General features: G+C 37.6%; 3 protein-coding genes across 4 annotated transcripts; all 3 read left to right on the forward strand.

The window, feature by feature from the left end:
• Positions 1-905: 905 nt before the first annotated feature.
• Positions 906-2486, forward strand: LOC102703138 (probable transcription factor At5g28040). Its single transcript, XM_015839349.2, has one exon. It carries the CDS (start codon positions 1042-1044, stop codon positions 2170-2172), a length of 1131 nt encoding a protein of 376 aa, XP_015694835.1. The 5' UTR covers positions 906-1041; the 3' UTR covers positions 2173-2486.
• A 3658-nt stretch (positions 2487-6144) lies between these two features.
• LOC102703233 (SWI/SNF-related matrix-associated actin-dependent regulator of chromatin subfamily A-like protein 1) lies at positions 6145-18119 on the forward strand. The gene is made up of 25 exons (XM_040526337.1): positions 6145-6157; positions 6451-6848; positions 8315-8369; positions 8448-8539; positions 8622-8677; positions 8960-9035; positions 9699-9765; positions 10108-10174; positions 11042-11114; positions 11531-11608; positions 11703-11744; positions 12460-12615; positions 13214-13291; positions 13651-13719; positions 13803-13868; positions 13949-14077; positions 14478-14534; positions 14959-15048; positions 15422-15487; positions 15800-15868; positions 15938-16042; positions 16379-16504; positions 16774-16832; positions 16921-16957; positions 17665-18119. The coding sequence occupies exons 1-25, from the start codon at positions 6145-6147 to the stop codon at positions 17809-17811; spliced, it is 2271 nt and encodes a 756-aa protein (XP_040382271.1). The 3' UTR covers positions 17812-18119.
• A 1036-nt stretch (positions 18120-19155) lies between these two features.
• Positions 19156-21673, forward strand: LOC102703412. Of its 2 annotated transcripts, none has more exons than XM_015839302.1 (7): positions 19156-19309; positions 19393-19481; positions 19749-19808; positions 19894-19951; positions 20107-20247; positions 20880-20972; positions 21067-21673. In XM_015839302.1, exons 2-7 carry the CDS (start codon positions 19414-19416, stop codon positions 21139-21141), a joined length of 495 nt encoding a protein of 164 aa, XP_015694788.1. In that variant the 5' UTR covers positions 19156-19309; positions 19393-19413; the 3' UTR covers positions 21142-21673. The 2 variants fall into 2 exon arrangements, with proteins under 2 accessions (XP_015694788.1, XP_006658010.1); XM_006657947.3 differs by having other exon boundaries at positions 20805-20972; positions 21067-21672.
• Positions 21674-21976: the final 303 nt, after the last annotated feature.

A 21976-nucleotide genomic window follows, 5' to 3' on the forward strand; every position in this document is an offset into this window, starting at 1 on the left:
TATGTGTTCCACATTTAGACAACTTTGTTAATCTTTTAGAAGTAGAATGTGTTATCCTCAGTATAAACAAATTATAGAATGGTTTTGACCCAACACAAAAAGAACCATTTTGTAAGGTACGTAGTAGCAATTAAAAAAACAAAAGAAGGACAAAAGCTCGGTAAAATCTATAACTATCAATTTGACACAATGCCATATTGAGTTTCTGATCATCATCTACAAGTTATTGTTTGTTACCTCCCAATTCTCAAATTAATTATGTTTGTTAGTTTTACTTCAAACTAACTATCATCATTTAAAACAAACTAGAGATAGTATTTTAACTCCCATAATATTCAACCACCCATCACAATTCTCCCTAGATATAATAGATGGTTTTATCGTGTTTTTACTTGGCAAAAGAAAAGTGTTCAACATACATACTTAAGAATTACTCCTATATATACAAAGATTAAAAAAATGCAGAGTGCTATAATTTTCTTCTTCCAAAAACCCACTATGAACAAAGCTTCCTCACGAGAAACCGTTCTTTCCAAATGAAAAAAAAGCTAGCATCCTAAAAAAATTTGGAACGGAGAGGCTTACTCCCTATGTACTAAAAAAAACCAACATTTTGGTTTTTGTGTCGAGCATTTGACCATCCGTTTTATTTGAAAAATTTTCAAGAAATTTTTAAAAAAATTAGTCACACATAAAGTGCTATTTATATTTTATTATCTAATAAAAATAAAACTATTAATCACAATATTTTTTTGAATAAGACGAAGAGTTAAACATTATATCTAAAACCGAAAAGTTGATTTGTTTTGGGACGGAGGGAGTATTATGCAAAACTTTAGGAGGTTAAAACTCAAAAGTCAAAACCATGCAATTAGCAAGACTTGGAGGGACGTATATAGAAATAAACCTCTCAAAGGAAAGAGTTGAAATGGAGTGAAGAATTGGCGACGACGACCCCCCAAAATGGTGGATCCCAATTCCCCCGGAAATCGCTCGCCGGAACCCTAATCCCTCCTCCGTCCACCCACCTCCTCGATCCACATGCTCCCCGCCGCCGCCGCCGCCATGTCCTTCCCGGACGCCGACGTGGACGACGACTCCGACGACGGCGACTTCACCGACGCCCCCCTCATCGACCCCACCTTCCCCAACCCGACCTCCTCCTCCGCCGCCGCCGCGCCCGTGCCCCCCGCCGCGGGAGGAGGAGGTGGAGGGGTGGGCTCCTCCTCGGGCGGCGGCGGCGAGCGGCGGCCCCTGTTCCAGCGGCTCTGGACGGAGGAGGACGAGATCGTGATCCTCCGCGGGTTCGCCGAGTTCACCGCCGCCCGCGGCACGGCGTTCGCGTCCCACCAGTACGACACCGACCCCTTCTACGAGGACATGCGCGGCCGCCTCCAGCTCGGCTTCTCCAAGAGCCAGCTCGTCGAGAAGCTGCGCCGCCTCAAGCGCAAGTACCGCAACTGCGTCTCCCGCCTCCGCGGCTCCGGCAGCGCCTTCTCCTTCCGCTCCCCGCACGAGCAGGCCATCTTCGAGATCGCGCGCAACATCTGGCGCCCGGCGAATAAGCACGGCCGGGAAGGTGACTCCGACGACGAGGACGCTGCCGCCGCCGCAGCAGTCACCCCAGCGGCCATTCCTGTGAATAACACCAGCCCCAATGGTGAAGTCAAGTCCCCAACCTCCGGGCGGCAGCGACGCCGTAGGCGCGTCGCTGATTTTGCTGCTGCTGCTGCCGCTGCGCCTGCCACTGTTCCGGCCACAACCAACATGGTGCAGCCCCTTCATCCAGTGCAGGTGCCTGTATCAGTGCCCGTCAAGATGGATGACATGCTTCCGGCGCTATCGCAGACTACGATGCCAATTACAGTGACGATGGAGGGGTCAGAACCCCTCAGATTGCCAGTCATGCCTCCTCAGCCGGCTATTTTAGATGCCGAGAAGAGTTGCTTGACGCCTCTGTTTAAGGAGATGGTACGTGCAGTGATAAATATCGGATCAAATCCGTTTGGTGCACAGCTGCCTGAGCCGCCACATGGTTTGCCCATGGAAGGGGAGAAATGGAGGAAGCAGCGTATATTAGAACTGGAGGTATACTTGAAGCGGATCGAGCTGCTCAAGGACCAGGTGAAGGCTACACTTGAGGAGCTTAAGTCCTCCGCACCTGGGACTTGAATCATAAAGTGGGAGGTCCTGTCTTACTGCTCATTTAGGATTCTTGGTATGATTCTTAGTGGTAGGTGCTTAGGTGTTTTTGCTTTTCGTCCATAAAAGCATACTGTTAACTTGTTTGGTATTGGAACTAGCTTGTTTTTATGCTTCTAATTGTTTACATGATTATTTAGCTTCAACTTCTTGTCTCCTTTCATATAAGATAGATATATGGTTGTCTCTAAATGTTAGCCTGGAGCAGCCAGTAAGGCATCTGATAGAAGGGTTGGACACTTACAAGTAATTTATGAGGATTACAAATTATTGTAGTTTCACCTTGTTTCTTATCCTTCGCTGGTTGGTTTTTTAAATCCGTAGTTATAAATGGATTTGACTAGGTTTGATGATTTTACTTTCAATGGTCATATTTGGCTAAAAGTCCACAGCGTTATGGCATAAGAAAAAAAAGACTATTTGTCGTCAATCTGCATGAGAAAGCAAGAGCGAACTTATTGCAAAAATGTGATAATTTGACTTCTGTATGATCATAACCCAAGTCATTTGGACCATAACTTGTTTGAGCTTGGAACTAGCTTTTTTTTTTCTGATTGTTTACATGATATTTAACTTCAACTTCTTGTCTCCTTTCTTATAAGATAGGTATGTGGTTCTCTCTAAACTTTATTGTTGGAGCAACCATTAGGATATCCTGATAGAAGGGTTGGATATTTTAAATTAATTTATGAGGATGATAAATTATTGTAATTCATGAGGATTATTAAAAAAAAATGGCTACGTGCCAATCTGCGCGAGAAAGTAAGAGTGAAATTCTTACATATAGGTGATAATTGGACTTGCGTTTGACTATGACCAAGTCTTTTTGGTTAAAGCACCACATAAATTTGCCATGCTCACCAACAGTCTTCCTACTTAAGCAAACCAGATAATATTTTATTGATAATAATAATGAGCATATATGGCTCACATTCAGCATTGCATTCGGTATATGTACGCTTTCTTGATCTGAATTTGATAATTATCTTGATTCCTTCTATTGCCTTACATATGAATAAAGTAAACCTACTCATTACTCAATGACCTGGATCACCATAGTCAAAACAAAAATGTTCTGTTCATAAAATCTGGAGGTGCGGAAACATACTGACACAATTTGTGCATACAGTTTCTGCATAGACAACTCAGTGTTAGGCACAGCAGGTCTGATGAACACTGAAGTACTAAAAAGTGCAGGCGGTCATGCAGCATGCTGCTTATGGTTATTGGTTTTCAGTTCTACTGCATTATCAGTACGTCTAAATTTACTAACTGTGGAATTGGATTGCTTCAATCGCAAAGCACCATATTATTTATTTTGATTATTCACTCGTACTGGTGTGGATGCAATTGACAATCAATTTAATTTCACGATGGTGTAAGCTGTGTCGCCACAAAACTTCTGGTACTCAATTTCTCACTTGTTTGAAGGTGCCATATGCATATTTGAGAATCACAGTTCCTGACTCCTAGTTAATTCTATCACTTTATTTTGTGGTTATGAGTTAATTACTGTTGCTTGGCTAGCTTCTTCATTATTGTTTTGATTCTAAATTGATGTGTTGCTTTGGTTCATTTATACATACTAGCATATTGCCCATCTGTTACAACAGAGATTTCTTTAAAGAAAATTATCATTAACATGTTATTAACATTATTTTCTGCGTATATCATATCTTAATTGCTATATATATTTGTTACCGACATGACAGCTTGATAAGTGACTTATAAGCCAAGCGAAAAGATGGGGATGGTAATTTCTTTTCTCTCTGGCAAATTGAGTGTAATATATAGCACTCTCGTCTTTTCACTTTTGCTTATATTTATAAGACAATTTTAAATTTTAGCCTTAAAATTGGAGTTGATTTTTATATTTTTCATCAAGGTTTATTTTTTAGCATCGCTAAAAACACGTACATAAGATTTTTAATCATAATTTTTTTATTTGCAAATACGACGTAATGATAAGCCAAAGAATGGGGGCCTATAAGTGGCAACAACAATTTTTCTCTTAAAATTGATCCAATCATACAAAACTATTAATAATCATAAATCATTTCTGGAGATTCCCAAATATATCAACCTTTTAAAACGTTTAAATAGCTTGAATCTGAGCATGCAAGAGATAACCAGACAAAGTAAAACATTTCTGTAAAATGTGAGGAAAAAAACAAAAGAGATCCCTGTAGCAGCGACGAGCCAAACTGTTACTACCACAAATGCAAAACATTAAGTAAAAATCAAAAGTTACTAGCTTACCCTACCTTTTATACATAGAATATTAAATAATCAAAACATAGGAACAGAAAAAACGTAGTATGATTATTCGATTCCTATGAAATCTTAAAACACATGAAAGTTTTTCAAAACGGTCATATGAAAGACATATAAATACGAAGAAATTATGAGACATAGGGGTGAGACAACATGAGGTAAGACATGATGCTTATTTTCCTCCAGCACTGTTCTAGAACAGCTTATTGGATAGGAATTTTTAAGGAATCGGAAGAACGATACAATCGGATTCAAATAATCTTGTTAACATGTTTTTCTTTGTTCAAATGAGCTCTAAGTGAAAATAAACTATTACTAGTTTACCATATATTTTTTAATGCATAGAAAAAAGGTGGACAAAAAAATGGCAAAAATATCCCATTAAATTACTTCCAATGATATGACGGGTAGGATAAACTAGTGTAAAATCAGACATGAAATATTTGTTAGGCACACATGAAATATTTGTTTAGCCTCTCGGATAGCACCACATTACATGCTTTTGAATATCAGACTTGGTAATCTAATCGAATAGCTTGTAGCCAAGTTATTTGACAAGACAATAACACACACTGTACATCTAACGCACATATACATTTAAAATAAAAAATAAAACTTTTATATATTACAAAATTTCAAATTTAAATTTAAAAAATTAAAATTTAACTTATAAATACAAAGTATAAACGAAAATATAAATATATAGCATATCACACACAACACGTGAACCGATGGTAAGGAAGACCCTGTTTGTTTTTCTTAACTTGTTTTTAATTATATCATATCAAATATTTGGACATTAATTAGAAATATTAAATATAAATTATTAGTAAAACTCACCCTGTAAGAGACGAGGGCGGGTCTAATCGGCGATCGAGCGCGGCTGCGCTGCCCGAGCGAACGGATCGTCGCTTCTTCTCGTAGGCCCATGACGCAGCAACGGCCCAGCGAAACTGGTCAGGCCAGCCGTGCACTAGCGAAACGTGTGGCGCTCTCCTCTCTCTCTCTCACACATCTCACACACACGTGTGTGTATATATATATATATAAAACATTTGTTTACTTTAGAGATATAAACTATACACGTGTAAAATTTTTACATACAAATTTTATACATGCGACTTTTATATAAATTTTCCATATATAAATCTTTATACATATAAACTTTATAGGTCGTTAAGACCCATATTTGTAAAGTTTATACATATATGGGAAAATATTTATATATGTAAACTTTATATATACAAAATTTATATAATATATATACACACATACAAACTCTTCACATAAAAATCTACATAGATATAAAATATTATATACACAAAATTATAGATATATACTTATTATAGAAAAAACTTTATGCATATAAATTTATACGTGTAAATTTTATACCTATAAAGTTAAGACCCCTATTTGTAAATTTTATACATATAAACTTATACATGTAAACTTTATATATACAAACTTTATATAATATATATACACACATACAAACTTTTCATATAAAAATCTACATAGATATAAAATATTATATACACAAAAAGATATATACTTATTATAAAAAACTTTATGTATATAAATTTATAACTGTAAACTTTATACCTATAAAGTTAAAACCCCAGTAAAGAAAGCAAAACTAAAATAAAAAAGATGCCATGCCACGCCAAGATGGGCCGTAGTGGTAGTTGGGCTATAGCGGTAGTTGGGCCGGCAGTGCCGTGCGGGGCGGGGACGCGTGACCGCGCGCGCATTAGCCTTTTCGATCTATTAGATCGAATCTAGTTACTCTATAATTAGCGAATCAAATATGATGTTACAGTAAATATCTATTAATCGTGAATTAATTAGATTTAAAAAATTTATCTAATAAAATAAACTTTATTTATACAATTAATTTTATTAACAACTTATATTTAATACTCATAATTAACGTCCCATATGATAAATAACTGTCGGAAAAATCCCTCGACACAGACAGTCCGACGAAAGAACACTCGAAGAGGAGCAAAAAGGCACAAACCTCTTCCTCTCCGTCTCGCGCGCCTTCTCTGTTCTCTTTATTTGGGAAGAAAAAAAGCTCACCTTTGGAGAAATCCCGCGCAAGAATGGCGGGCCTCGGCGGCGGCGGCTGGGGCGCGGAGTACGACGACGACGACGACTGGGGGCTGAGCGCGGAGCAGCTCGACCAGCTCGAGCAGGACGCCTACCGCAAGCTCGCCGAGCGCAAGGCGTCCTCCTCCGCCGCCTCCACCGCCCCGGCCACCTCGCCGCTCCCCACCCGCGCCGCCCACGCGCCGGGGGCCGTTCCCTATTCGCCGATCAAGAATAACCACCCAGCATCCAGGGTTGCCCTGGATTCTCACTTCGCCAAGGTTAGGGTCTCTCTCGTCTTGTTCTTTTTTTTTTTTTTGGGGGGGGGGGGGGTCGGTGGGGGTTATTTCACTTTTTGTTGCGAGTTGGCGTTTGGATGTGTAATCGCGATCCTTATCGTCAAAATTTGTAGTGTTCGTTCTGGCAATTTCTTTTCTTTCTTTTACATAGTTCTTCCTAGTGAATTTCCAATCAGAGAAACGGAGAGGGGGTTCTGGTCCAATAATTCTTAGGTTGGCTGATATACATAACAGGGCGTTGTACTACGAGCTCAGTTCAATGTTTGCATACCGTGGTAATTCTAGCAAGTTTCTTGTTCTGTACCATTGAGCCCTTTGCTTAATTGTTATCTCAAGAAGACTCCTTTTCCCGCAATAATTAACATTTTACCTCTCTTATATCTGGTCATAATAGATTTGCCACTGAACCCATATGTCATAGATATATAAGGACCATGTATCATACACAACGAATGACAAATCTGTTATCGTCTATTTTTAAGAGTGGCAAAAAGTTAAATGCCTCTCCATTGCCGTTTCTTAGGGTTCATAGCCTGTCCTGCATCGCAGAACAAAACACAAAAGTCAATTCTTTCTCTGACAAAAAAGTTGATGGGTTCGGTCTGAAGAATTATAATGGCGTGATTTGTTCTATTTCCTGGCCATTTCATCTGTGGAACTTGTTGGGTTGTGAGTGCTAAATTGCAGCCACACAATATTAGCAAGTCTAACACTTTGGGCTTTCTTGTTAACTCATCAGAGTACCATCGGGCGATGTGTGTATCACTGTTACAGGACCATGGTCCTGGTCATTTATAATCTTCATTCGGGTATCAATTTTGAAAATTGGTGCTTGGTTCTATCTCCTGATAATTTGAAAGTTTGAGATTTTATGGTTGACAAGGCTTGGTTTGCTGATCTCTAGCTTAATTCACTGGCTATGATCATCAAGAAGAATTTTTGATTCTCTTGCTCACTGTGTTATGTGGAAGATAGTTTTTTATGCTTTGGTACTGTCATTTAGGGCAACTCCAATATGTTTGCGTTCTTCCTAAAAGTTGTTGTTTGCAGACCAACATAGATCGTTAAACATGGACTATAAAAGTGTGTTATGTGGAAGATAGTTTTTTTTTATGCTTTGGTACTGTTTTTTAGGGCAACTCCAATATGTTTGAGTTCTTCCTAAAAGTTGTTGTTTGCTGACCAACATAGATCGCTAAACATGGACTATAAAAGAGGCATTTTCATACAGTGTTGGTCAGATAAATGAACATGCCTCAGCATTGGCCTAATCTTTCAGTCTAAACCAGTAGCCAGTTATTTTAGTGTAATTGTGCAAATCCCTTGCGCTTTGGATGGATTATGAATATATGCTAACATTCTGATATGTGTATGTGTAGTTATCTTTTTCTTTGATTTACCATCATCTAACTTCCATTATGCCAATGATTGTGTTCCTTATAATACAGGTAGAATCACTTTCTCCTTGCCGGCTTAGTCAACCAAATGGATTGGTAAATGCAGGTATAAAACATTCTTGATGTTTATTTTTATTCTATTTGGCACTGTGGCTTATCTCATTTTTTTTACTTGTCATTCAAGTTAATAATAGTCAGGGCAATTCGTCTAAGGTATCTGTACATCTTTTCCTTCATTCTACTTGTGTGGTCGCAGCGAAGTTCCAGTACAACCAGGTATATTTCTCCCCCACTCCTTAATCAGTTGTCACTGTCTTATATTATGATCCATGTATTTGACTGCTCTGTTCCTTCTCAGAAACTTGTGGATGCATTTCACAAGATCCCCAAAGCCTGCTGGAACGGGAAGGAGAGGTTTTCATTTATCTATTACTTGACAATTCTACCAGACTTTCCTATGACCTATCAAAACTTGACATGTAGTGCTTCTATGCTGTCCCAAAGAATTAAAAATGCATTTCTGCGAACACATCAGAACCTGATATGCAGCCACCCACCACAAATTACTAATACTGTTTTGGGATTTATGAAATTTTTTTTTTGGGAGAGCATGGAATCACTTATCAAGCTTGATAACTCCTGTAAAACCTGCAGCTCATTCCTGATTCTATTTTACTTATTTCATGAAAACATTAGGATATGGATGTTCCCGCCATCATCTTTATCAATCGCAGAGGAAGTTCTTAACGCCGTACCTGGAATAGCTGTTGAGGTAACAATTACTTTTGTACTTCATAAAACTAGCTTGTTGTTTGTTGCAATGATATCTCATCTCTCTGTTGTTTTGATTAATTTATTTTACTACCATCTTGTTTGGTTGGTTAACCTGGACTGCTTCTATTTAGCTGCTGCATCGTTAGTAGGATTGTTCTTTAGTTTTCTGTTTTGAAAATTTCTAAACATTGGAATTTCTTTTAAGACTGTTAAGAAATCCTCTGTGCTTGAGCATTTTAGACTTCAGAATGCAAATCACAAAGTTGGACGATAAATTTTTTGTCTTTACTGTCCATTGTGATGTCCTCGAAGTTAGTTTTTCTTTCCACAATGAAGTTATAAAAGCTCTCATTTTCAGTTTATGCATAAAAGAACTCAACAGATACAAGGCATAGGCTTTAGTGTGCTGTCCACTAAATCATCGGAAACTTATATGGCAGTTTATGGACGATGAACAATATCCTGTTGATTCGAGGTTAGTTATGTTTTGCAGTTGAAGGTGCACTATTAACGGTGACTGAAAGAGCATGACATAAATGAAACAAAATGACCACATTTTCTTTCAATTTTTCTTAGCTTTAGCATTGTTTGTTGATATGGTGCACCAATTTTGACCGTCTAAAGATATTAATTTTGACCACACCTTGTATTTTCCTAGCAGGTCCAAAAATTGGATCCGCTGGTCAAGCGTGCCTTAACTGCTGCTTTAGCTGTCAAAGATCTTCAAGGTATATAAAATGGAAATAGCTTTGGAGATACCAAATCATATGCTCATAAAATTGTTTTTCACTTGATAGTAATACTGTTGAAAAGATGTTGCTTATACACTGATTTCTTTTGGTGGTGACACTGAATCTGCCATCCACTAACTATATTTTATAAAAGAAGATAAGACAATTTATAGAATATAGTTAGTGGATGGCAGATTCACTGCCACCACCGTTACCTTTGTTTAGATTAGAATACTATAGATCTTGCGAAGGAGGTTACATCCCTTGGTTTTAGTCTTTCAAACTTGCCTTTTTGCAGTACTTTTTTTAGATCCTAACTTCACTTTTTGTTTGGGGAAGGTTTGTATGACAAGATTCCAACTGATGTTGAGTCAAAGCTTATGCCGTTTCAGCGTGAAGGTGTCAGGTATGGTGGCACAATATTCAGTGAACCTTTTTTTACACACGATAGAGTAAAAAACCACTTTCTTGTATTTTATGTGCTGGATATTGAACTTAATTGTAGTAAAATGACAACCGTGGCAGACAACCATTAATAAAGATGTTCTTTTTTCTGGTTTCTATAGTTTAATAGCGTTATACTTCAAGTGTTAATGTGTTAGTCATACTAGAAATATTATGTTGCAGAGAGTTATGGCCCAGACTGTGTATGGGCCAGAGGACTAAGGTTAGGGGCACTTGCCCTCATCTAGCCGATGACAGAGCTATTCCATGCCATGACAGAGAAAACTGCTACATTAATAACCTATCTGTAAAATATACAACAACTCAAGCTAAGCTTATGTATGAACAAATGTTTCCAGGGACTAAATCCGTCCCAAAAAGGTATGCTCAGTTGCCCTCAGAGCCTAAATTCCATGACACAAAGCTTGACTTTTGTAAGTACCAAAGCTGAGGATCATGTGCATAGGTACCTTTCAGTTTTTGAATAAGTGTAATACCGCGGAGGTGTTTGGATGGAGGCCACATTATGCCACAACTTTGACCAACTTAGCCTAGTGTTTGTTTTGTTGCCACATGTTTGTCATGCCACACTTTTTGGTTTTGTGTCCCCAATTGTCATAGGCACATTTCTTTGCTCAAACTTGCCTAACTTGTGGCCAATGATTTCTAAGCCACACAAATTGTGGCATGCCACACCGTAGCTATAAAAGTTTAGCAAATTGAAGCAAGAAACCAAACAACCCCACATGCTTTGCAATTTTTTGCACATTGAATACGTTGCTTCTTTACAAGTTCAACACATCCTATTCTTTTTACGATGTTTTTACAGGTTTGCTTTACAACATGGTGCTCGGACTCTGATAGCAGATGAAATGGGTCTTGGCAAGACATTACAGGTATACATATTTTCTGGAATATTATAAATCTACAGTGACTTTACATCCTTTCTACATTTATATTTTTGGTATTTTTTTTTCTTTGCACTAGGATCCAAAGTTCATTTAACATGCTATATTTGAGTATTCTTTCATCATTATGATATGGTATGATACTATAGATAGTAGTGTCACAGTGTGGTATACATGGGAATGGTTACTGTGAGTTGATGACAATTTGTTAATCTGCCTGTGTGCCAGTCTATGATGCCTTCAAACTTCAGAGAGTTTGAAGGAAAATTAATTAAAAAAATCTTGATCGGTTTAACTTTAGCATTTTGGAGTTCTTTAGCACCTGGTATTTATTTTGGAAACAGTGCTGCAATGCAGCATCAGTTTGTACTTTGTGCTATACTTTTTACAAACTTCATAGAGATTGATCAGCAATGGCTTCTTGCCTTCATGACGCCTGGCCAGTTCTTGTAATTTCTCCATCATCCTTGCGACTACATTGGGCTTTTGTGAGCACCTCTCTTAACATTACTATCTTTCATTTCAACAACAGCTCCCTCTGCACAAGGGAGATTTAAGCTCGCTATTTTGTGATTTTAACAGATGATTCAGCATTGGCTTAATATCCCCAAAGAAGATATCTTGGTACATCCCTTTTTTTTCTTAATATGGTGATGGATATCGATTTTTATTTCTTGGTTTAGTTTCCATGTTTGTACATCGCTAAAAATTACCCAAACTAATTACTTAATCCCTCCTTTACTAATTATTATAAGTTTTCCCGTGTTTTCTCCTAATTATTATGAATCTTCCCATGCTTGGAGACTATTCTTATTATGCTGTACAGAACTTTTTGTGTGTTTTTCCCTTCCCTTATCATAATTGACCATAATAATAATCCACCATCCCCAAATTGTCTGACAATTTTACGATCCATCCCTTCCTGTTCGCTGAATATGTTATCCATCGTTAATTACCTAGTACATAACTTTTACTCATTTCCTATAGCATAGAAACATCTCATTCAGAACCTTATCCTTGAGCTGGTTGTATGCTATACAGAGAATATGCATCAGTTTCCAAAAACTAAGATGCATATAGCTGCAGAATCTATGATGTTACCTCCCATATATGTCTAATGCTTCATTGTGGCTTTGCAAATTCTATTTGAACCATTAAAAACATATGCAGTTCCCAACATATAAAAGTCATTTTTGACTGGAGCTTGATATGGAAATGAAATTACATAGTTCAAGTGTTCAACAAGTTCTAAGCATATAAGCAGATCACATACAGATGTATCTGTTTCATTTATGCGCTGTGAGTAATGCTGATGCATATGGTTAATGTTATTTTCCAGGTGGTGCTACCACAAACTGGAGGATCAAATAAGGCAGGATACAGATTAGTATATTCAAATACTAAAGGAGATTTTCACCTGGATGGTGTGTTCAACGTGATATCTTATGATGTAGTCCCCAAGATAAAAGACATGCTTCTGAAGTTGGATTTTAAGGTAGAGTTTTGTCTGACATGCTATGATGCTTTAATTATATTGCAAGCACGTGCTGTGTGCTTGGGTGAGTTCACAGTTGAACATAGAATGTGTTCCTCATTCCATTATAGTGTGCTTTTATTGCTGAATCATTTAAAATACACAAAGGCCCAGTAAAACTCTATATTGAGTATACTGTTGTGTTAAGAACACTGTCAATGTCTTGGTTGGATCAATAAAGCTACCAAGTTGATCAAGCCATAACTATTTTAGTGATAATTTGAGTGTAGTAACATTTTGCCTACTGATGCATTTATTGACATATCTTGTTGCTTCTTTGGGCAACTGAAGTAGTTAGGTGTCATTGTAGTTCAAGGTAAACAAAATTGACACATGTTTCATTTTGTCTCCATTGTTGGCGTGTATCAATAATGAATTTTCTGAATGGTTCCTTCTGCACTGTATCATAAAATATGTACAATGATGATGTTTGAATATTTACTCCATTTTGCATACATGGAACTAGTGCCCCCTGATATCTCCTAGTTACCATGAATTGATATTAGAGTATTGCTATGTATAATCTGTACAAACTCACTTTTAAACGGTTTTCATTCAGATAGTTATAGCTGATGAATCACACTTTATGAAGAATGCTCTAGCGAAGAGAACAAATGCTTCACTTCCTGTTCTGCAGGTTTGGTGTTTCTTATGCAGGGTTTAGTTTTGTTGAGTATATTTATGATAATGCACATCAAATTGTACTTTGGTCTTTGGTGAGCTTATATAGTTATTCCATATTGTTGTAACATATAGAATTACCAAACTTACATAAAATTCTGAGTGCTGTTGTCTTCGATAATGTTTCAGTTAATATCACCAGTTCCTTAGGATACTATGTTTTCTTGAACTAAATTCCAGATAGCAAACTTGGTTTTAAGTCCTTTTACCATTTCTTTATAGAAACAATATCTGGCTGATTCCAGTTGCATGAAAATCCAATGGGAAATGGCATGGATGATTAAAAAACAACTAACTGTGAGTTTATAATCGCAGAAAGCTGAATATGTGGTTTTGCTAAGTGGCACCCCTGCGTTATCTCGTCCGATTGAGCTGTTTACTCAGGTACATGATTCAATGGTTAAATGCACATATTATCACTACTAGCAAGTTTTATAGCATAATAAACATTTTTTTTCTATATACAGCTCCAGGCATTGAACCCAGATGTTTACAAGAGTGTTAATGAGTATGGTAATAGATATTGCAAAGGTGTAAGTACTGGCTTAATAAAATCGTTTTATTCACTTGCAGTGAACCAATCATGATGACTCTACTATATGAACTTTATCAGGGCTTCTTTGGGCTGTATCAAGGTGCTAGCAATCACGAAGAGCTTCATAACTTGATGAAAGCAACTGTCATGATACGCAGGTTGAAGAAAGATGTTCTTTCACAGTTGCCTGTTAAACGCAGACAACAGGTAAACTTGTTGGGTTTATCTGATTGATAGGAAATATAGATTGACTCAATCATGATTGGCAGAACACACAAATTTCCTCTGATCCAGAAAATGCGTGACAACGAAGATGGAATTTCATTTAAATTCAATTGCTCCTTGTAGCTTCTTATTGCTAGCATGACCTTCTGAAGAAGTTCCTGCTTGCACAATTATTTACATTCCTTGTGTTGAATCGGCTGTTTATTCTAAGTGCTTCAAACCAAAAGCTCATATCCTTTTATACATAGTATTTGGAAACTCTTTCACAGTAAAATAAACTTTTGGGATGTAGTTTATGTCTGATATTTTGGTTCCTACTCTACTATTGTGATTATTACCTATACACCCCTAATGTTTTTACTTACATTGTTAACCTACCCAGGTCTTTCTGGATTTAAGTGAAAAAGAGATGAGACATATCCGTGCTCTGTTTCATGAGGTATTCTATTTTTATTCCATTTCAGCCTACTACCTAGCATACAAGAAACAGTGGATCATTTCTAGTTACCTCAACGTATATGCATTTCATATAATGCATTTAGATTTAGATCCTTTGCATTAGTGAAGCATGATATGCTGATATGGCTTTTGACCTACCTGTGCAGCTAGCCATTCAATTCATATATACCATATATTTCAAGTTAACATATATATTTCTTCTTAAGTTGAAATGAAAAACAGAATCATCTTGCACCTATCTTTATATTTGTTATCAACAAGACATGCTTTTGAAGTGGCTAAGCTTCATTTTTTAGCCAAGAGAAGTGGGGCAGCATGTATTACTCATCTTTTGTGTTGCACATTTATCAGCTTGAATGCTATTTTTTCGCGAAAGAGCTATCATGCAGTGTGCTCTTTTGTAGTTGGAGACTGTGAAGATCAAAATCAAGTCCTCCGACTCTAAGGAGACGATGGACTCCCTCAAATTTGCTCAAAAGAATCTTATTAACAAGGTGATCTGAATATTTATATCATCATGCTCCTCAATTGCTGGTGATTGTTACTGCGAACTAGAATATTCTACCCTTCCAACTGTAAACTAAGCTGCATCAATTATATAGAAACAAAATGAATATTACCTATAATTGCAAAGTTGATATTTTTCCAAATATCACACAAATGCATAACCACAACAACATATGGTGTGAAGCTTGCTATGGAAAATACATGGGTTTGATCAAACCCCCTCTTTTATGTATGCCACCATTCCTTTTCCATCTTTAGACTCATTCAATTTCTGTTATATGCACTTGACGATAAGACCCACGTTCTTTGGAAGTGGTTCTGTTCTTGCATTTGGTGTTCATATGTCATTTTTAATCACAGATCTACACCGATTCAGCTGAAGCCAAAATTCCAGCAGTGCTAGATTACCTTGGTACTGTAATTGAGGTAACGCGTATGAACTATTATGGATTGTCCACTTGTACTTACCTTGTGGGATCAGATCTGAGCAACGTTTCACAAAGTAGCTAACTTGTGATTTACATAATTCTGGCCATGTTCATGTTCTTTGACAGGACCTACATTGGTACATGATATTTAGAATCAATAACATTTCTTTTCAATTGGCTTTCAAATTGTCTCTGAAATCGCCATCCTAGCCTGTCTTGTGACAACATTCTTTTGGTCCAATAACAGAACAAATCTTGTAAAGCTATCCTGTCATTGCAAGCATTACTAAATACTTCCTTTATTTTTCAGGCTGATTGCAAATTTTTAATATTTGCACATCATCAACCTATGCTTGAAGCTATTCACCAACATCTCTTGGTAATCACTTAGAATGTATTTCAATTGGACCAATTATTGATAACTGACTTACTTACCATCATGTTTCAGAAAAAGAAAGTTAAGTGCATAAGAATTGATGGCCAAACACCTGCACCTGTAAGACAAACTTTAGTCACAGATTTCCAGAATAATGATGACATCAAGGCAGCAGTGGTACGTGTTGGAATTTGTGTGCTTTATTTTTATTAGAATTTTGCTCGAATCTTACTTAGCAAATATTATCTTACAGCTAGATTTTCTGAGGTTACTTATTGCATGTAAAATAGAAATTTGTGTAAAGACTTATTTTAGGGCCAAAACCCCCAATTATTGGTCACCAGTATTTTATAAAATCCGTGTCCTTTCCGGCCAAATGATCTGTGGTTGGGGAAAGTTGACTGAGCCAGTATACATGGTGGTGCTATGCAATGTGCCAATGTTTCACCATACTAGCTAGCTGAAACATTTTTGTTCCTTCATTGGCATCTCATGTATCCTAACACTGTGTAGTTATCCATAAAAGCCGGAGGAGTTGGGTTAACTTTGACAGCAGCAAGTACAGTAATCTTTGCTGAGTTATCATGGACTCCAGGTGACCTTATTCAAGCCGAAGACCGTGCCCACCGGATTGGTCAGGTGAATATTGTGTCGCTTGTTCTAGACTAAAGTAAAAAGTGGTTGGATATGTTGGTGTGACAGTTATTTGTAGCAAATGTAGTCCTTCACAATTTCTGTAAATTTTATAATTGTTCAATATGACAAGCCTGCAACCTCTATTCAGAAATTTTAGATTTGTAGCATTCTTTGAATACTTTGTAGGTTTTCAATGGATTCACTTGTGTGTTGTGTAGATAATTTGAGGTTTTACTCATTTGATTGTTCTTATATTTCTATTTTTTTTCCAGGTTTCTTCAGTGAACATATATTACCTTCTTGCAAATGACACCGTGGATGATATTATATGGTACATCCCAGGCTTTATTTTCACTTCATAAGTGTTGTACTTTGAATATTGTACAGAAGTGGTCATTTTTTTACCTTGTGCTTTCCAGGGATGTTGTGCAAGGGAAACTTGAGAATTTGGGACAGGTCTCTCTCTCTACCCTCTCCCTACAATGAGCATTAGCCTTTTCCTGTTAGGATAGCCGATACCTTTTATGGGGGAGAATAATAGCTGCTCCTTGGCTTTGCTGGGTGATAATAGCTAAAAATTAACGTAAACCCATTTTGCAGTTCCTTTTGTTATACCATACTCAAGCTTCCTTGCATGCTTTACTCGCTTACAACAAATTTAGCATGAAACATCATGAAATATTATTTACCTTAAGGTCCGAACATATTGTGCTCCTCACGCTTCCACCTGTTCATATTAGTTCAGAAGAAATAAAATATCGTGTACCGGCACTTGTTAATCTCTAACATGCATGTATCTACTGCTCACTCCGTTTCATATTGTAAGATTTTTTAAAGTTAAACCTCTTTTAAGTCTAATCAAGATAATAAGAACATATAACAACATTCATGACGACAAATTAGTTTTCATTAAATCTAACATTGAATATATTTTGAGACTATATTTATTTTGTGTTGAAGTATCGCTATTTTTCTCTATAAATTCAGTTAAATATAAAGAAGTTTAACTTTTAGAAAAGTCAAAGTGTTCCGTATTATGAAACGGAGGGATACTAGTTATAACCTGCATGGGTGCACAGTGCATCATCACTAATTGCTACAACCTTGTGCAAAGCAATGATTCTGAAGAAGGTATGGACACATTTTTCTTTCTGTTTTTCCAGATGCTGGACGGTCAGGAGAAAACACTGGACGTGTCCCAGAGCGACACCAGGCCGAGCCCCTCCAAGCAGAAGACGCTCGACGCCTACCTCAAGCGTTGCAGCAACTCCACAGAAGCTCAGCCCAGGCTCAAGAACCCTAGGTTCTGAGTCTTGTCAGGCTTAGCTTATCTTAAACTGTAAAACTGTAACCCTAGGTTTTGTTTGGCATGGCTCTCTTACCCTTAAACTGTAATCCTCCTGCATCAACAAGGGAAGGAAGGAAGGAATGCAGTTGCAGTGTCAGGTAGCCGTGTTAAGCACCTTACCCACACACTGGTATAATGATCACAACCGTGCTGTATTTTGGCCTCTTTTGTAATGAGATACTCCTACAATACTTGGTGTAATGATCATCTTAAGTAATTAATGCACTCCAGTCTGTTGATTTACCTAAAAGAAATATGATACGTAGTATGTTTTACCATTGGCAAGTGATCAATTAAACGAATTGTCATTGACGAAATAGAGAAAAGGTTCCTTTTTATTTCCACCCAGGATTACTGTAATATATAATATATATTAGGTTATTAAGCTAGATTACTATAATCCATGTAATTATAAGATAAATTATATAATGGATAGCAAAGTGGATAATTACTTTAAAGGGGCAGTGAGCTTTTAGTCAACCAATATTTTGAAAAAAAAATTCTTCGAGATGCTTATCAAATCATAGGAACATTTTTTTGAGAACGTAGTACAATGCACGCACGTAAACCCTACCTTTATAAGCATATAAAGTGGACCGTAGATTATAATAATCTATCATAATAATCTAATTATTTGTTTCAAATTATTTATAATCTTAATCTTAAACAGAAATATGCATGGCCTTACGTTACTCAATGGATTATTGTCATGGATTATCGATTTTGATTGTGGCAATAAATTAAATATTTTAAAAGAAACAATATCTATACTATTCTAAAATAAGATAATGGTGGTGGCAGCAAACCTGCCATCCACCAACTATAATGTTTTAAAATAGTCATATATATTAGTTCTATTTTTTCGTCTCTAAAGAACAAGTTCCAAATAACACTAGCATGCATATAATTCATATATCATAGCATGAGTATTTAGCTAGTATATTAAATATTTTAAACATAAACTTTAGAAATACTTATAAATAAGTGGTTTAAGGTGAATATTTTTTTGGAAAACATATTCGTTAAACCAACAGAATAAATAATTTCTTTGACCCCTTTAATATTCCGGCGAATAAGATGAAAAGAAAGCTCTTAAATAAATGGTTGAAGTGATCGCCTAAATGGGCCTAGGTCACGATGGCAGGCACAAACCTTCCAAAACGGGCCAGGTTGGGCCTTATCTAGGGCCAGGCCGTTTCAGTATTTCGCCAACGGCCCATTTACCTTGCAGCGCTGGCCCACCAGAGGCTTTTGGTTTGGGCCGGAGTAGAGCAGAAGCCACAGAAAAAACCTAAAAAAATTGACCCCGACGCCGACCGAGCTCGCCGCACGCCGGCGGCCGCGCCTCCCCTCCCCGTTCTGAGTCTCGGTCGCTGAACCCAGCAGGCGCCGGAGGCGGCGAGGTCCACGCCGCGACTTCGCGCGGAGACCTTGAGCCTGCGCCGGCTGCTACGTAGGAGGTAAGCTCCGGCTCCGGCTCCGGCTGCTTTGGTGCGCTGTTTGTAAATTAGAGAGTAAATTATATTCTCCCCGGCTGTTACAGCGATTCCTCTGTTTGGTGCCCATGAGCAAGAAGAAGAGCAAGTCTCAGCTGCCAGCAGTAAAGGCGCCGTTGATAGATGGTGAACAAGGGTATGCAAAATTGTTGCTCCAATGTGTTAATTTTGTTCGATAAATTTGATGATTTGACACTTTGTTCGTTGCTAAATTATTTAAGTTGACACCCGTAAGTATGACATATGGACCATCTGAGTTAACGACAGTAAATAATCGAACCATGGAGTGTCGAAAAAAATCAAATATCTCGTTTTGTTTTTAGTTGTAGTTCTAGTTGTACGAGTGACCTATAAAGAATAATTTCAAGGGGTTGATTCACTTTGCACTTTTCTTCCTGACCAGAGTAACTTCAGATTACATTGGAGGAGATGATCTTGATGACCTGTTGTCGAAGCTTACTAGGTCGGTAACTAGTTCTCTTCTCTCCCTCAATCTTTCTTAGGGATGTTGCTTGCTTCTTATTCTGTCAAAATGTGCTGTTCTTTAGGAGCGTGGAGGTTGCAAAGGCTTCAAGGGGAGGGTTGCCGGAAAAGATATGGATGAAGGTATTTCCATCCTCGCTTAAATTCCTCAAAACTTTGTGTTGCAACCTGCACCCCATGCATTCGCTGCATTGGCCGTGTATTTGGCAGATATGTTATGATGAGTAAATTCAGAAGATGTTGGCGTTCATTTACTTGAATGACTTTTGTCCTTGTAGCGACAATTTGCTATTGGAGTCAATGATGTTACAAGGGTTCTTGAGCGAATGCCTGCTGCTGCTGTTACTCAATCTGGTCCCTGTTCTAGTGAAGCACAAACTGGCAAAGCTCCTCTAACAGCTCCTTCGGTGTCACTTCAGGTTGGTTTCTTTTCTTGCTATTGCTACACCTTCAGAGTTTGACAGCCTTTTTATGAAGTTTGAGTTTAGCTTGTATATATCTGTTGGTTGAAAGGAAACTGTTATTTCCTTTAATATAATGAATAAATGCATAGTAAGGCATCATTTTTTCTCTATTAGTCCAGGAAAAGACACGACCCCATTGCCCCCTGAAAAAAAAAACGTGCTTTACAGCTTGCCAGTAAAATGTTCTTAAATCTAGTTTTAAATATAGTTTAGCCATGGTTAGGTACTATAATGTCAGACCTTACCTCATTTGCATCAATTCATAATTCATGTGTGATGCATCAAACTCTACTCTTCTGCAATGTTTAAAGTTTAAACATTGTCTTCATACCATACTCCTTATTCTCCCTGTATAGCCAATAAAGAAAAGATTCAGTCCTAATATCTGGTTCAGGTTCAGTCAAGAGCAACAAAAGGGTGATTTGAGTGTTACATATGTCCTCAGCCATAATGTCTATATGCAGAACATTAATGCCAACAAATATTTATCATCTTGCAACATGGTACTGTAGGCTGTCCTAGTAGCTGCGGATTGCAACCCTAAATGGTTAACAAAACACATACCAACCCTGGCATCTACAAGGCAGGTTCCTGTGTTGTGCCTGAAGGACAACAAAGAAAGTTCACTGAGGTTAGGTCAAGTGGTGAATGTCAGAACAGCCCTGGCCATTGGTGTAAAGGTCAGCTTTTTAATTTCTTGTATTGCAATGCATTTATTGTCTCTTCAAAGCATTCCAATTAGTGCTTCTTATTTCATATTCTGATGCATACTAGGCCAGAGATAGCATAATCAATAAGGCCGTTGATGAAGCCCTGAGGACTGCTAATCTGGTTGCCAATGAATCGTAACTGAACTCCCGGTCCAATCTCAGTAACATGATGGGCGAAATCTGAACCTCTGTATGCTCAGCATTTGAGTAGGCATCTTATCAGGTGGTCATGGGGATGAGCATTGGCTTAGAGAAGTTTCTGAAGGAAATCAGGGTTATTAATTTGTCTTCCCAGGTTTATGAAGAGTAGGGCAGGCTTGTTTGTTCGGTTCGTGCTGTTTAGTTGAACAGAGTATGTGTAGGATAGCATGTTCTTTAATATTTATGGTGCAATTTGCTCGAGGTTTATGGAGCCCTCTCTTTGAGGATAATACGGCAAAGTTGCTCATGCATAGCAGGGCGTATGTATTTGAGTCTTGTGGATGTCTGCCTTTGTACGATGTAGATCATTAGCTTAACCAGGAGATGCACCAAGTCGCTTGACAAATGTTGCAATACATCGTCGTGTGAAAAAAAAAACATTTTTTTTGAACGTCAGCGTGGCATGTAGAATACAACTTTGACGGTTAATTTCTAGTGCAAAGCACTTTATGCATCTAATTTAACTATTTAAAAATATTGTTGGTCATATTCATTTGCCTCTTTACTCGATCCCAATGAAATTTATACCGCTGAAATAGAAAACTTAGGGCCTATTTGGTTGGCACTTAAATTTAGCGCACCTCTACATTACCTAATTCTTAGCAAGCTGATCCATATATCTATTTCATGACATGTATCTACTGCATAACTTTAGAAAATATAGTTTTTTTTTTCATTTTGCTTGGCACAGAATGTGGCAAAGAATAAGGTTGACCACTTAGTCTAGTTTAAAGATAGAAGAGCAGGTACAATAGCAGACTATAAGCCAGCTG

Source organism: Oryza brachyantha, chromosome 7, assembly GCF_000231095.2.
Source record: "Oryza brachyantha chromosome 7, ObraRS2, whole genome shotgun sequence".
NCBI lineage: Eukaryota > Viridiplantae > Streptophyta > Magnoliopsida > Poales > Poaceae > Oryza > Oryza brachyantha.